This window comes from Diuraphis noxia, unplaced genomic scaffold, assembly GCF_037042655.1.
Source record: "Diuraphis noxia isolate RWA-SAM2 unplaced genomic scaffold, SU_Dnox_SAM2 contig0001, whole genome shotgun sequence".
NCBI classification, from domain to species: domain Eukaryota; kingdom Metazoa; phylum Arthropoda; class Insecta; order Hemiptera; family Aphididae; genus Diuraphis; species Diuraphis noxia.
In genome coordinates, this window is record NW_028301711.1 from 47,431,862 (window position 1) to 47,448,171 (window position 16,310).

The window sequence follows — 16,310 nt, forward strand, 5'->3', positions numbered from 1 at the left end:
TTTTGAAACTACCTACTTGATCCAGTTTAATTGAATTTTATCATTATCGTATCTTTTTAATAATAAAATTATGACCTTACTGAAATATTGTATTGGGTACAATATACTCTACCAGGTGATAAAATTGATTTTTGCGCTTTTATTCTACTACTTAAGTACAAATATACAAATGTACATAAATAATTTATACTATATAGTATATATATATAGGGTTATTAATGATATTATAATTACTAGGTATACGCTTTAACGTCATGTAGCGTGTTAAAATGTGCCATTATATTATGTAGGTACCTACTTCCGTGGAAGGTCAAATTTTGTAATACGAAATTGGAATAACTAGTAATATATATATATATATATATATATTTTTTTTTTTGAAATTACCAATTTCAGATTAATTGAATTTAATCATAATCACCGATAGAAATAAAATTATGATAACTGGGACACGCGTATGCATAATACCAGTATTAGGAACCTATATACCTATATACCCATCCAAAATAATTCTCTTAAAGTGATTATGAAAGTAACTTCATAGTTCTTACGTTCTTCATTATATGTCTTAAGGCTACAAACCCCATTTCCCCTGAAAATTAGTTCTAAGTACGCTTTCTTGAATAGATATAATTTACATATAAAATGGTGATGATTATCACTTATCACTCCTTATTGACTACGGTCTATGACTTGGTGCAGACTTTTTATTGAGAGTTGAATCTTTGTTAGAGTTATTATTTTTAATGAGTAAAAACAATAGTGTGACTGATTGTGTGAGTGTCTATGTAAAATATCAGAGACAAGTTCGTTTACACACACTGCCTCTTGTATAATTATATCTAGATCTACCATTGATGCTGATCGCGTATGAATTTCACGGGTGGACAAGTTAACGATATTTTTAAACTCGTTAAGTCAAATTGATATATAAGAAGAAGTAACTTAAGTCAAGTTGAAAGTAATTATTTCCTGTATATTATTCTGGGACATTTCTACGAATAATAGTACCCATCTAATATTTCGTAATGCAACAAAAATATAAATAAGTATTTACTAATGTTACTATACAAATAAAAATTTAGTTTAATTTTAATTAATCTGTATAAAATTAGCTCGCAGTTAACACGTTAAATGTGTTAAAAATTGCTGTTACTATTTAAGTTAAAATTATAGTTTAAAAAAAGAAAGTAACGAGTTATTTAACTTAATGAATATTATAACTTAACGTTCTAATTTAATTTTAATTTATAACTCCTTAATGCCAAGCCTTGACGAATTGAATGTAATTTTTACCAATATTTTGTAATGAAAAATTTGGAACACTCTGTGTTAACCGTTGATAGTCCGTTATATACATCGTTTGGCTATAATATATTATAAATCTATACCTACTTATATATTATATACGTAATTCGCACGTGGTCATAATGTAAAGGAGGAACTTCGCATCAATTTCAAGACGGGAGAGGGTAAAAATGAATTGCAGTTCACGGACTCAACCTCTGTAACCCACCGCCCACAATTCATTTCCTTCCGCGCTTTAACCAAAGACTTTCATTTTTAAGATAAAAGTAAAACCAAAACATTTATAGCAAAAGTGCCGTAAGTGTCCGTGGTAAAGCGTATGTGGACATGTGGTCACATTATATTAGGCGGAACTTGGCATCGATTTCAAGGGGGAGGGCAAAAATAAATTGTGGTTAACGGATCCAACCTCTGCCTTCCCCCACGTTCACAATGTATTTCCTTCCGTGTGAGAACCGATGACTTTCGTTTTTAAAATAAAAGTAAAAATAAAAAAATATATTACAAAAGTGACAAAATAGTATCTAAATTTGTTCATAAAATGGAATTTTAAAATCAGAGTTGCTTTTAATAAAATTCAAGTTCAGTTAATTTATAAATAATTAAATAATAAATAAAATACAATTATTATTGATAACGCATATTACATAATAATTTCCTAAACTAGAAAATTAGAAATATACTTACATTTATTTCTTGTTCCATTAACCCGTATTCTTCAAGAAAAATAACTTAATTAAATACATTTAGATACCTATAACAAATAGCCTTATTTCCATATATAGGTAGCTATATATTATATTTGATATTATACATGTGTATCGTATATATATAAAAATATACCATACTATACTGGATATATTATAATAACTATACTAATGAGTAAAATTATATTATATAATTATATTGATATAGATACAAATCACAGATGTAATATTCTCAGGAACATATTATAAAATGTTAAATGTAACCTAAATAAGTTACTTTTAAATTAAAAGTGATTTGGTTATGCAGCTATGCTCACATACATTTCGTATGCTTTTGGTAGATGCTGAACAATTATATTTATCAGTACTTAATAATTTAATTATATGCATATAGACAAGCTATTGGCTATATTGCCCATTTTCTGCGTTGAATAATATTTATTATTTTAAAATATATAGCTGGTTATATATAGATATTAAAAAAAAAAAATAGTAATATTAACTCAAGTTAATAAGTTAATTGAAAATTTTCATATAACTTTTAACTTAACTGAGTTAAAAAAATTAGGCTAACTGTTAACTTTAAACTTTTTAAAATGTTTTTCATCAACTTAACTAAGTTAAACAATATCATTAACTTGTCCAGGCTTGCATTTTATTATGATATCATTATACTATAATTATGATGATATTGTTGATTGTTTTGAACCGTTAAAGCACATAATCGGTTAGACTAGCAACTGCCACGATAGTTGACCAATCAGCGTAGAGTACTATAAAATAGGTAGCAATATATTCATTCTAGACGTCACGAAGCATACGGAAACGCATGATGCAGTAGCCGACTTATCATATACGTTTTAATAACAAGCACGACGAAATCGTATCTGTTGAAATTCCCATGAATAATAAAATCAGAAAATACCAGAAATGTTAGAATAACTTTAAAAAAAATAAAATAAAAAATACAATATTAATTAAATGCATGAATGATCATGAAAGAATCGTCCACCGTCTAGAATACCATCTGGATTTTAAACCAGTTTTCTACTCGGCATAATTCAATCCATTTTAATCTTTTTTTTTTTACCATAAAATACAAATCTTCAGCCGATTTGAAATTAAAACCACGCGATTTTCAAAACCGTAATTCCATTAAAAACGAATTAGTCCACAAATGTATCATGTGTTATTTTAACGTTCATAATTCAAACCGGCAAACTGGTTTCAAGCATTCAAAATATCGTATTTAATTCACTATATTATATGAACGCCTCTACAATAAAATAGTCATTCATCGTAACTTATACTGTACACAATAACCTGTAAATTATCAGTTGGATAAGATTACTTTTAGATATACCACGAGATTTATTTCGTAATGTGTTCACCTACTGTATTATTGTTTTTCGGAATTTATTATTACATTATATTCAACTATTCAAGCACCAATATATATTTAAATTAGAATTTTCGTTTACAATTTACGTCTTCCAAATTCTGTATGATATAAAATTGTTTTTTAAAAAAAGCAAATTATCGTCTGAACTATATTATTATTTCAAAAATACCCATATTTTTTACTGTCTTTCCAGTGATATACAGCTACTTAATAATTAAGTATTTATATTTTTTAATTAGCTGGTAATATTTTAATATAATTTAAGAAAGATTAGAAGCCCTAATAATCTTTGGTGAATTGTTTTCAATTTAGATCGTATAATACGGATTCGGCTAATTATTATAATATCATAACAAATGTTATATCTATTATAATTAAACTAAGTATATATTTTTAATTACACATTATATGACACAGCGAATGCCCTATTTGTATACAACATAATTATAGACCTAAGCCGTTTTAGTGACTAACTCGTGACAGTGGTTAATTACAGTTTTTAATAGAAGGGTAAAAAGTTTTGTCGAATCCAAATGGTAACTTAAAAAAAAACCGCTTTTCTATATAATATTAATATACTATGTTCTTTTTCCTTCATAAAACACAAACATACATAACAACTGTCATGCGCGTCCTCGTATGCGTTCCAACTATTAATTATTAATTACCAATTTAACAGTATGACAATAATTTCTTACTTCTTAGCACACAATATAATATTTTATCAAAAGAGACGTTATTTTTTTGCGCTAATAAAATATAAAACGGTTATACAATAACAACCGGGCCATGGCACTTTCCATTAAAGTCAGACAGGGGCAAATACCCACCTTGCCCCCTCCCCAAATGATGACATTGACTCGTGACGTGAAAACTTGTAGGTATTGTAACGTGGCCAGTGAGTGAGCAGTTAAATATAAGATAAATATAAATATCTTATAAATATAAGATATAGGTACAGAGAGCTGGGAAAGTCGTGAGACCTGTTGACGGGCATATATAATTACCGTAGCCAGGAGCAGATAGATATAATAAGATCTCAAATGTATATATTTAAATAACTAGGACTTAATTTTAGTTATGATTAGGTTTTGTTGGCTACTAAATGCTTATAAAAAGTACCTATATGTAAATTAAGTTGCACAGTAGGTGTAGCAGTATGCCAGTATCTGCATAGTAGCGTGAAGTTCAGTTATATGAAATGTATTGATTGACGTCTTTAATTATTTAATCTTTATGAGTATATTGAACTAATTCACACCAAGTTTTGCATATTTTGTATACACTTTAATGTCTTTACAGAGTATAGCTGTAGACTACAATAATTCTGTGAAAATATATGTGTGTAACATAATTATTTAGTATACTCGCCAGTTATCTTACACATATACATACGTATAATATACTGCACGAGGAGTAATGTTTTTTATTCAAACAGTATATAGGCTATACATAAATATATTAGATTATTTGTATATATGACAATTAAAAATCGCGTGCGCTGATAAAAATTTTTATATATACATTTATGTATCTAAATTAATGTCCTAAAGGTATGCAAAGTACCTATAGTGTTTTCTGAGTCAGTGCATTTTTTATCACAGGAGCAAATCTCTGTTTTGATTTTTTTTTAAATATTGGGTCCGCACACTCGACATATTATAAATTCTCCACCGTTGAAAACTCGCATGCGTATTTCATAGTGTTCACGCATCTTAAAATTATTGATATGTAGTTAGGTCCTCTAGGTAGTGGTATACATTGAGAAATTCTTCATGGGGTGGAGCTTTTGATGATATTTTGAACCCATGGATCTCCACATACGATTCTCCACCTCACCCCCATTTTGAATTTTGAAAATATTTTTGGCTATATATTTAACGTGTAATTAGCGTGAATTAGCGAAACTGGTTTTGAAATTTACTTGATACTATAGGGATCAAGCTTAAAAATGAAAACAAGGTGGGGCTTGTAGAAACGTTTGTATAGCCTCCTCATCTGAATTTTGAATTTTAAGGTCTTTTTCAACGCCAATATTTAGTGTGCAATTGGGGTACATTTGCGTGACCTATTTCGGAATCATTTCCCCAGCCCCCCAGCCCCCCACCAAACGACAAAAAAACTCGTTATTGCATTTTTCTCAACGCCAATATTTAATGTTAACAATTTTATTTGTGATGTGATGATCTTTTCCAAACACTAAATTTGTGTTCGAAATGTATATTCCAAGGTTAGGAACAAAAATAAAGATTATAACACCTGATAATTAAAATTAAAATCAATTAAATAAGCACACGGTGACAATCCAATATGTATAATATACTTTAATAACATAATATTATAGTATATATTATTTAATGAGTTACATACCATCTGTTAATGAACAGTGGACACCCATCTTAACCTTACCGAAATACTATTTTATGTACAGATTATACACATAATAAAGTACCTATTTCTTCTATGAAATATTTAATTAATAAATCAATGCCATACGCGATACACAGAGTGCTCTACAATACTCTCCCAGCAATAAAATTATTATCAGATAGCGGGATGTATTATATTATATACCTACGTTATCAGTTCTGTGCGATTTTGATTTGTGAACTTTATGTTCGATAATATTATTTTCAAGTTGAAAAATAATCGTTTCAAAACAATTATAATATATTACATGTTAAATTAAAATACCATAATATATAACTATATATACTTAAGGGGGTTCAAGGGACGGCTCTATGTTTCGTCGATAATTGTATGGTCTCGTGATGTCTATCGAGGCTACGATGACTCCAGATTCTCCGACGAACGAGACGGCGACCGATTATAATTATATTTAATTATTTATGCAAATGTGCACACACACGAACAATTTGCATTATACATAATATTATATATAGGTGCATGTATTTAATCGGTTCTATCAGCATCGCGGATTATAATATCGATAAACGAGCTCCCTCATTCATTCAATATAACTTATAAGTATAACATAGGTACTCGCTGTATATTATGTCATGTACAAATAATAGTAGTGCCGATCGGTTCACACGCTGCGCCGACCTGTTGCATCACACCTACCTATAGAATCTATTATACGGGAGTCTGTGGCCAGCTGTAATAGTAGTTGTGATAATAATAATAATATTGTGTAATAATTAAAATAATTTTATGTTATGTTATCATTACGACGCGACCGATACCTACGTAAACAATTCGATCTATGTAATAATAATTTATATTACTCTATGTCTATAATATCTCTGGCTGCAGTATCGTTTATCGCGATCGCGAGTCTTCTGGACGACGATTATTTGCATTAACGTTTCCAATTACGAGCGCGCACTCACACACCCGGTCGTCGATCGATTATAATAATGATATAATATAATATAAATAAATTATAAATTATATATTAAATAAGTTAGCGTCTGCGCGTAAAAAATTACACGTAATATATAATAATATTATATTATAAACACGTCCAGGACTCGTACGTTGCATTGACTTGCGTGCTGTAATTATAACGTGTGTGAGCATATAATAATGTAAAATAGCGATAATACGTCATATCGTGTGTGTGTATATATATATATATATATATATATATATATATAAAGTTAATAATGGCACGGCCACTATATCATAATAATATGTATATGATACCCAATGTAGGTAGGTGCCGTGCAATTTCAATTATATATTATTACATTATTATTTATTATATACGAATAAAATAAAAGGAAACGTTTGCAGCTAGGGTACGCGTCGTATCATTATAATATTTAATTTAATATATAATAACGATAATTATAATACTGAAAATATATTATTATTATTATATTATCTACCTACCGGCTACCACCTATACCTCTATTATATATAAATACATAGGTGTATGCGTTTAAATGTCATGAAAAGTGTGTTTCTCGTTTTTCTCGTTTTTTGTATTTTTTCCTTATTCTCCCCTTTTATTTTTACACCAAAACACTTGCGCGAAACACTCTGGTCGTCGCATCCATTCCGGAACACGCGTAGGTTCGTGCTGCAGCGCAAAACGATAACGATAATAATATGACTAATCAAATTGCACTTCCTGCCGTGTGTAACACATAATATTGTATGTCGTTATTCGAGTCGACCTATAATTATTATTAAGTAATACGAATTTGACTCTTATTAGTGCAAATTATACTTGCAAGTATAAGAAGTACCTACCCGTTGACTGTTGTATACCAACTCAATATTAAACGTAATTTGTCTAAAAGCTCGCGTAGTAGCAGGCGACAAGAATCTATAATGTATATATGCATCATGTTGCATAAAAAATGACGATTGTCCTGATTGATAACCAAAAACCAACATTTTTCGATCACCGACTCAATATTATTTCAAATGATTTAGAACTTACTACTTACTATACTTTAGAAAATCAATTAGGCGAATCTATTAAAATGCAACGTACCAAAATACTTTTTTATTCACACCGCCAATTCTAAATAAACATACTTATAAATACAAAAAAGTTTATAGTTTCATAAGCTTTCGTGATATATGTATTGTAGGGCAGTGTCGGCCTGGTACTTAAAGGGCCCCGGATACATTTCTTCAGAAGGGTCCCCAAACATGTTATTAAATAAAAAGGATAAAAAATGCTTATAAATAGTGAAATATTATATTTTTAGTAATATCGGGGCCCCTCGACACAAATACGGCCGGTGGTCCCGGATGCGTTCGCGGCCTAGCGGCTATGACCAGACCGACACTGTTGTAGGGTGACTTAAAATGTTGTGTATGGAAACTTATCGTGCTTTTTATCATAAGATCTTAATTTTATTCCTTTAAACTCCTGCAGACAAACAATTATTTTCTTTATCAAATATTAATTATAATAAAAACTTGATTTGATACCTATTAAAATAAATGACATTTTCACACTCACCCACCAAAAAAGATTTTTCTACAAGATTCGTGTACCTATATTATTAATGATAACATTAAATCATAAGTTATGATTATGATAGTGTTTAAGTGTTTCATATCAACGTGTCTATAACGTTAATACCGTATAATAGCATCATGTGAATAACTTTCAGCGAGATCACAAACAGCCAGTCAGTTTATTTCGTATTAATATATTATTATATACCTATATAATATGTATGTATACCTTTCATCACCTACTTATACTATTATTGATGATGATTTTTCCATGCGTCTGTACAGGTGACGGATCCGGAGGCGTCGACGGTTGCAAAGACGACATGGAAAGTGTGGGCAGCGGCAGCGGTTCTGAGCAACCAAAGTTCAGACGTAACCGGACCACGTTCAGCCCAGACCAACTCGACGAACTGGAAAAAGAGTTCGACAAGAGTCACTACCCGTGCGTGAGCACCCGTGAACGGCTGGCTGCCAAGACCAGTCTGTCGGAAGCTAGAGTCCAGGTAAGTCAGCTCGCAATAATTACTTTACTGCAGTGGCGGCCAAACCACGGTCCGACATCATTTAATATGTGGCCCACGAAAGTATACTACACGCCGTAAAAATATAAAACGATATTTTGCGTAGTTTATGTTTATTTTTTCATTTGCAGTTATAATTTAGTATACTAGTATAGATTAAATAAAGATGTTAAATTTATTTAAAAATAATTTTTGGAAGTGTAAGCCGATATATTTTTTTTTAATTTGTGGTATTTAAGAAGTTAAGTATTAAATAAAGCCATTAAAATTAGTGAGTACAATAAAAACGTCGTTAAATATGTAATTATATATACCAATGATGACTTAAAGTTTATGGCGCACGTAAAAAAAGTTTGGCCACCACTGATTTACTGTATCTGCTTATCCATATTAACGCATCTCTATATATATAGAGGTTAGTATATTATGTACATATACCTATAAGTTGATACACCAAATATGTCCTGTTCACCCCTTTTTTTAGTGTATACATGGCAAGTCCCCCTATATATATTCTTACTGTGGAATACCAAATTAAATTTATATATATATAATTTCCATATAATTCGAACTACACGTACCTATTTGTAGGCTTTGCATGATGTGCAATTTTGCAATTTAAGTCATAACCGCAAGGCCGTGAACTATTAATACATTCGCGTGTATTTTTATTTTTGCTATTTCATCATATTATATGAACTCAATTCCAACAACTGAGTTCAGTCTAAACTTGTTTCACATTAGGTACTCCTTAAACGCGTGTGCAAAATAGTATTTTGAGTATTTTAAGCTTTGAGCGCATATAGGCACACTATATATACCGACTAAATATTTAGCGCATTTGAATAATTGATTGCTTTTATTTTATTTTTAACAATCCGGCAGTCGTGATTAGCCCCTAGGTTTTAAAAAAGAACGTTTAGTAAATTCTTAGTAGATTCGACTACAGTTATTTCACTATATTTCTAAAAACAAATTATTTATTTTAGATTTTTGAGTATCGCACTACCTACCAGCTACATTTATTACACATATCCACGTATTTTGTCATAAGAATAATATTCGAAAAAGGATAACAGTTCCAACTACTATTTAGTGAGTCCATTCAAAAGCAGTGGTGTATTTACGGAGTGGTGTGGGGTCATATTATTGATATGGAGACCACATGTTGTACATTAAATATTTAAATCTTTAAAGCCCCTCTCCCTCGCATCGTGAAAAATCCTAGACAAACCACTGCTCGAAAGTACACTGACACCTATAGGCATTCCATTGTCTTATCTTTAATAATTTGAAAGACATGTCTAACCTAACCGTCAAATAATATAGGATTGAGCAGAGTCATCGATATACATTGTACATATATCGCTCATAATATTATAATTGCAGGTGGTCGGATTTGTGTATTTGCATTCTTTTACCGGTCGATCGTATACCTAATGTATATACGACATAAATATATAAGTTAGCACAAAAACTGTTTTACGAAAGCGTGATTAAAAAACACCAATCATTTTAGAGCATATTTTACAATTTTAAAGCCAAATTTGGGCTTTTTTTGGCATGTATTACAATATTTTGTAACTCGACTATGGTTATAGGTAGCCTAACCTAATCTAACCTAACGCATAATGGCTTTGGAAAAATAAAAACACATACAATGCCAATTTAGTAGAAGTAAAACAATCAATATTCAAACTTTATTATACCCATTGAGTATATAATAATTGATATTATACCAAATAACTAGCCTATATCCATTAGTGTTTTATATAGTCTTACAGCATATTTTAATGTTTTAAACATCTTCTAAACGTTACAATAATAATGTATTTGAACAAGGCATTCATAACAACGTATTTCGCAGGTATGGTTTTCGAACCGAAGGGCCAAGTGGCGACGGCACCAGCGCATGAACAAATCGCGTCGGTCGGGCGTGGCGGCCGCGTCAACCGTGTCGGGCGGCAGCAGCGGTTCGGCGGCGGGTACGCCCACGCCGCCGGTCGTGTCGCCCGTCGCGGCGGCGATCGGCGGCCAGGTCGGTGGACCGGACGGCGTCGGCGGTCCGCCCTGTCCGGCCGCGGTGGCCAGGTGTCTGGGCGGTGGCGAGAACAGCGCGTTCCGATCGCTGATGCCCCAGCAGCACATGCACCGGCAGCTCGTCCAGCAGAGTTACGCCGCGTCCGAATCGTCCGAAGAGATAAATGTGACCACGGATGACGAAGACGACGACTGCGGTGGCGGTGGTGTCCAAGGCGTCATCGACGAGCCGATGGACGACGGGGACGGTTCCAATAATTCGTCTTCATACAACAACGTCGACAGCAATAACGACAACAACAACAACGACGGCGGCGACGGTGACGTCGGCGATGACGGCAACGGCGACGGAAAGACATCGGCGGCGATCGCTCTGACGTCGCCTACACCTCACCATCTTCATCACAATCAACCTACCCGTCCACGATTCGGCGCCGACCGACCGCCGTACTTCGGCCACGTCATGCACCCGTCCGACCAGAAACGAACAGCCGAAAATCCGATCAACAATCACCATCACCCACACCTCAATCACCAACAGCCCCACAACAACAACAACAACAACCATAGCAACAACAACATTAACAGCATTCAGCACCACAACAGCGTGCTGTCCACAATCGCTTCGTGGCGCGAAATGGCCGCCTTCACCGCCCTTCACCACCGGGCCCTCGAACAGGGCGCGGCCAAAGCGGCTGCGGCTGCGGCGGCGGCTGCGGCTGCGCAACCGTTGCAGTTGACCAAGTACGACAAGGACAGGGCGTGAGCCGAGCCGCACAGGTGTTACGCGTGTACAACAATCCTCACGTAATGTACAGAGTGATTCAAAAGTTAAAATTGTAATGTGTCAATAAATAGTGTGACGACTAGGGACTCTGCAGATGGTAAAAAAAATAATATAGCATCGAATATTATTGATTGTAACATATAGATTAAACTAGACTTGGACGTTCTGAAAACATTTTTTGTTTCACTTCGTTCCTGCTGCAGCAGAGGTATTATTTAAATAAATATTAAATAGGTACGAATTTTCCCACATCGGACCTAGACTTTTGAATCGCTCTCTAGATTATGCGCACTTAACATATGATGACAATCATAATAGTAGGTATAAAAATATGATATTCGTGGGATTGATGTCGGATGGTGGAGCGTACCACTCTCTTCGACCGTTATGATTTTTCGGAGGGGGGGAAGTTCTAGGTGCTTACTGATTTTCTATATATCCGGTTATATCATTATAGAGTATTAAATCATCGCTTTTACCCGAGGGGGGGGGGGGATCGAAGGGCTTACTCAGTCGTATGGGCACGGTTTACTATTTTAGTATTTTTATTTGAGAAAAGTATATGCTTGACAAGTATTTTCTGATGTATTATGTCACATCAAAATGAGAATGCGACTCTCGAATATGTGACAATCGTATGCTGTTTTTGTGGTGGTGATGGGATGAAGTGGAGGGTGTTCGGGCATAAACTCGGCGTGTCGTAAACGAAAATATCCTTTCTACAAACGCGCAATTAATATAATGTTTTGCGACGCACGTTTTTTTTTTTTTTTATTCGGACGAGCTGCAAGGAATCTGCACAACAATAATTCCCTTGCAAATGTCGCGTCGCCTGTGTCGGGCCAACAGTGCACGAATTTATTAGATTTTTCACAAAGACGACGGACCACATAATATCGTTTCCGGCACATTACAATATTATAATATTATTAATATCAAGCCGAAATCGGGAGAAATATTTTCGCGGGACGACACCCACTCTCGAACGGTCGATCGCGTGCCTGCCCACCCACATTGCACTGCTGTTGTTGATATGTTTAGGCTATTTTTATTCCTCTTTACACTTTTAAATCATACAGTTTTTTCATAACTTTGTGTGTTGTACACAGATTTATTAACGTGCATCAATCGTAATTATTTGTATGATATTATTGCGCGTAAGACACGTGTATCCAGTTAGTAATTAATTTAAATCGATGATTATAATATTGTTTTATATATTTTTAATTCATTTCGGTCGGTTTAACGGTTGGTGTGATTATAATAATAGCATATGTTTGTACATAATAAAATGTATATATAAAATGTATTACTGTGGCGTATAATAATAGTTTATGGTGTTCGAGATGTACAATATAATAATAATTTAGTCGGTGGAACAAAAAATACAAATACAGGTATATATATATATACTATACCTATAATTATGTAATAATTGATGGAGGTAGTTGTAAAATATATAGTAAAAACAATGATATTAATTAATTAATGATAAAGACGGGTTTGATGTGACGTCTATTTTTCTGTTTTTTTTCCCCCCAATCGACACGGTTTGGGTCGTTTCGATTTTATATTTATCACTTATATAGTAAAGTTGTATTTAAATAAATAGAGTGGATATTGAAAAACGTATACCATGTATATATAGCTACAAGATATAGTCTGTGGTTTTTTTTTTTTTGTAAATAACTATTGTGAATGGCTTACGAGTCAACGTAGAACGGAGGTGGTTTAAATCAATAATGTCGTGCGGATTTATTCGTGTACTGCATAAACCAATAAAACAGCATTGTTGTTCACTTTATAGTATAATATTATTAGGTGCTATATATATGCGTAGGTATTATATATTCCATAATTAATAAATATTATTTACCTCGTGGGGCTTAAAAATCGTCGAATCTGTATTATATAGTAGGCAAGGACCACTCGACCTCCCGACGAGTACACCGAATTCTTTTAGATTTCCTTGAGCAGGTTGTAACCAGTTGGCAGCATCGCGAGATACATCCGGATGTAATACATATAATTATGTAATTTATTTACTTAAATTATGATATCATTTAATATCGATTTCTGCAAGACAAATGTTAATTTAGACCATTTTGTATATTTTATGACGAAAAAACGTAGAATAATAATTATTTTATAATTTTGTTTTTGGCAAGCGTTTTCGCGGTGTATGATATTATAAACGTTGACATTTGTCCATCGTTACTCTCGGTATAGCCGCGTGTAAAATCGCGCAGCTATATCATCCACTCGGACGTCTCGCGATTTGGATTTATAACGACGATCGTATCATGCTGCTATATATGCGTGCTGTACCTATAATAACACAGTTGTGTGTTTCGACTCTCAAAATCTCGAGACGTGTCCTTGTAGTCTAAGGTCGAAGTGTATTAATTATAAATAATAATATCCTGTTCAAACGAGCTCAAATCATCCCTGAAGGCCCTGCAACACACTGCTACGACAATTTTTTCGGATTTGTATGCATCCATTTTTTTTTTCTTGTCAAATCACACTAGCACTTATTTATAATTGTATTTATTTTACTGATACACGACTCAAGGTGCACTCGGGATTAGACTTTTGGTGGGACTCGAGGAGTTCTGTTCGATTTAGAAACATCCGCGGATTGCAGTGCAAGGTGCAAGTATAAAAATGCAGTTGACATCGATGCGAGCTAATAAAATATTATGTCGAATTAGACACGCGCTTTTCATTTGGTCTGGGGAAGGAGTTATCTACGCGGGCGGTGCTAGGAGTTCACTGACCCCAGACCCTAAAACGTATAACTGAAATCTGAATGGGTCGGGGGGTGGGCAATGTCCCCTGTGCCTTGCACCTCTAAACCCATACCGGGGTTTACCCATACGGGTACACGACGTAGGTACTCGTCCTGAGGGGGCCACGCAAAAGTAGTGGGTGCGTTCAATTTATTTTACTACGCAACATCTTAAGTCGTAATTCGCGATCGCTTTCGAGATCAGTTGGTGCGGATAATATAATAATATTATTGCGTCGGTTTTGCCGGAGGATAAACCTCAATCGGGTACCATATTCAGGTGTTTGGACCATATAATTATGACCACATCGTGCGTATTGTGATCATTTAATGCTTATACGAACACATTTTATCTAAGCGCTTTCGATCGAAAAGAGCGTAGTACGGTCACAGTGTCGTATTTATATTATATAATTATTTATTTGTATGTTTAGATGTAACATAATATATATATATTTTATAATATATGTACACACATAAAATACTTTTACAATGTAAACATTTAGTTCGTAAGGTGTAAACATTTAATCTTAAACGAACATTTAGATTATACGTAGACAATTTTAGTAAATTAACGCTGAGCATCACTGACGATTTGAACAAATTATATAATGTATTATGTTGAGTATTATATATAATAATATGATAAATGGTTAGCTTATTTTATAATTATAATTTCAGTGTTGTATTAATTTTTTTTTTATATATATTTTATTACGACTTATCTGTGATATAGCCTAATTTTTACAAGTTTAATTATTTTCCTCTTTTTTTTTTTAAAATATATATAATATAATATATATTTAACAATATAAACTATTACTGAATTTGTACACTTGTTAGCATATTATATTTAAAGCGTGTAAAATTGTATTTATTAATTGCACAATAAACTATGTATTTCGAACAACTCGGCAATAACTGTACCGAATGTTTTATACACATGACACATCACTATATCCGTCATAATAATTTTGTAGATAATGTACGTTGTTGAAAGCCAACAGAAATCAAACATTTCTTTCCAATCAGCAAAATAATTCGGATTAAAGTATTTATTTAAATATAAATAATAAAACATATTGTCTTTAAATCTGTCTAGAAAAAAAAAATTAAATATTAAATGTTCTTCGGGATCGTCATTAATTCTTTAACACGAAAACAAATTTGAAATATGATAAATTATAATAATAATTGAGTATATACAATCAACTCGAGGATAATATTGGAAATACAATGACAGATTAATCACAGCTGATTATTCATTTCGAAGGGCGATTGTAGCTCCACCACAATACCGGTCAGATAAAAAGGTAATATGAAATGAAAATGTGTTATGCGGATTCCGCCAGTGTTAAGGCCTTTCTACAAAACCAAATCACAAATCCTAAAGCTAAAATTTAAAAGTAAGTAAACCGCATAACTAGATACTAAACATATTATGATTTCGTATCGATTACTAAATGAATAAGAATATTTTATTACTATATTAAATCGTAAAACGTAATAAGTTTTAACATAAAATTAATAGAATTACCAATTACGAAAAATTATTATACAAGATAAATATTTGCAATGGGTACTTATTAACAGTTTCGAATATTTAAAATATTATGTCTATTTTATGACTTAGGCGCCGTCATAAATCAAAATCTAATTTTAGCTATAGTCCACCTCTGCAGGATGACCTAACTCATTCTGCACACACGAACACATACCCATCTCCCATCCGTCAAATAATAATTATTATTCTTGTCGTTAATTACTTTGAAACTTCTGTATAAATATATAACTATAGTTCAATGCTTGA

General features: G+C 32.8%; 1 protein-coding gene across 1 annotated transcript in view; it reads left to right on the forward strand.

Annotated features, from left to right (window-relative positions):
* The window catches only part of LOC107161423 (uncharacterized), a 70,947-nt gene extending 55,455 nt beyond the window's left edge, over positions 1–15,492 (forward strand). The window contains exons 6-7 of the mRNA XM_089216777.1: positions 8,647–8,864; positions 10,750–15,492. Of these exons, the coding sequence (XP_089072903.1) occupies positions 8,647–8,864; positions 10,750–11,688 (1,157 nt within the window). The 3' untranslated portion in view covers positions 11,689–15,492. The remainder of the gene's footprint in view (positions 1–8,646; positions 8,865–10,749) is intronic.
* The last annotated feature ends 818 nt before the right edge of the window (positions 15,493–16,310 follow it).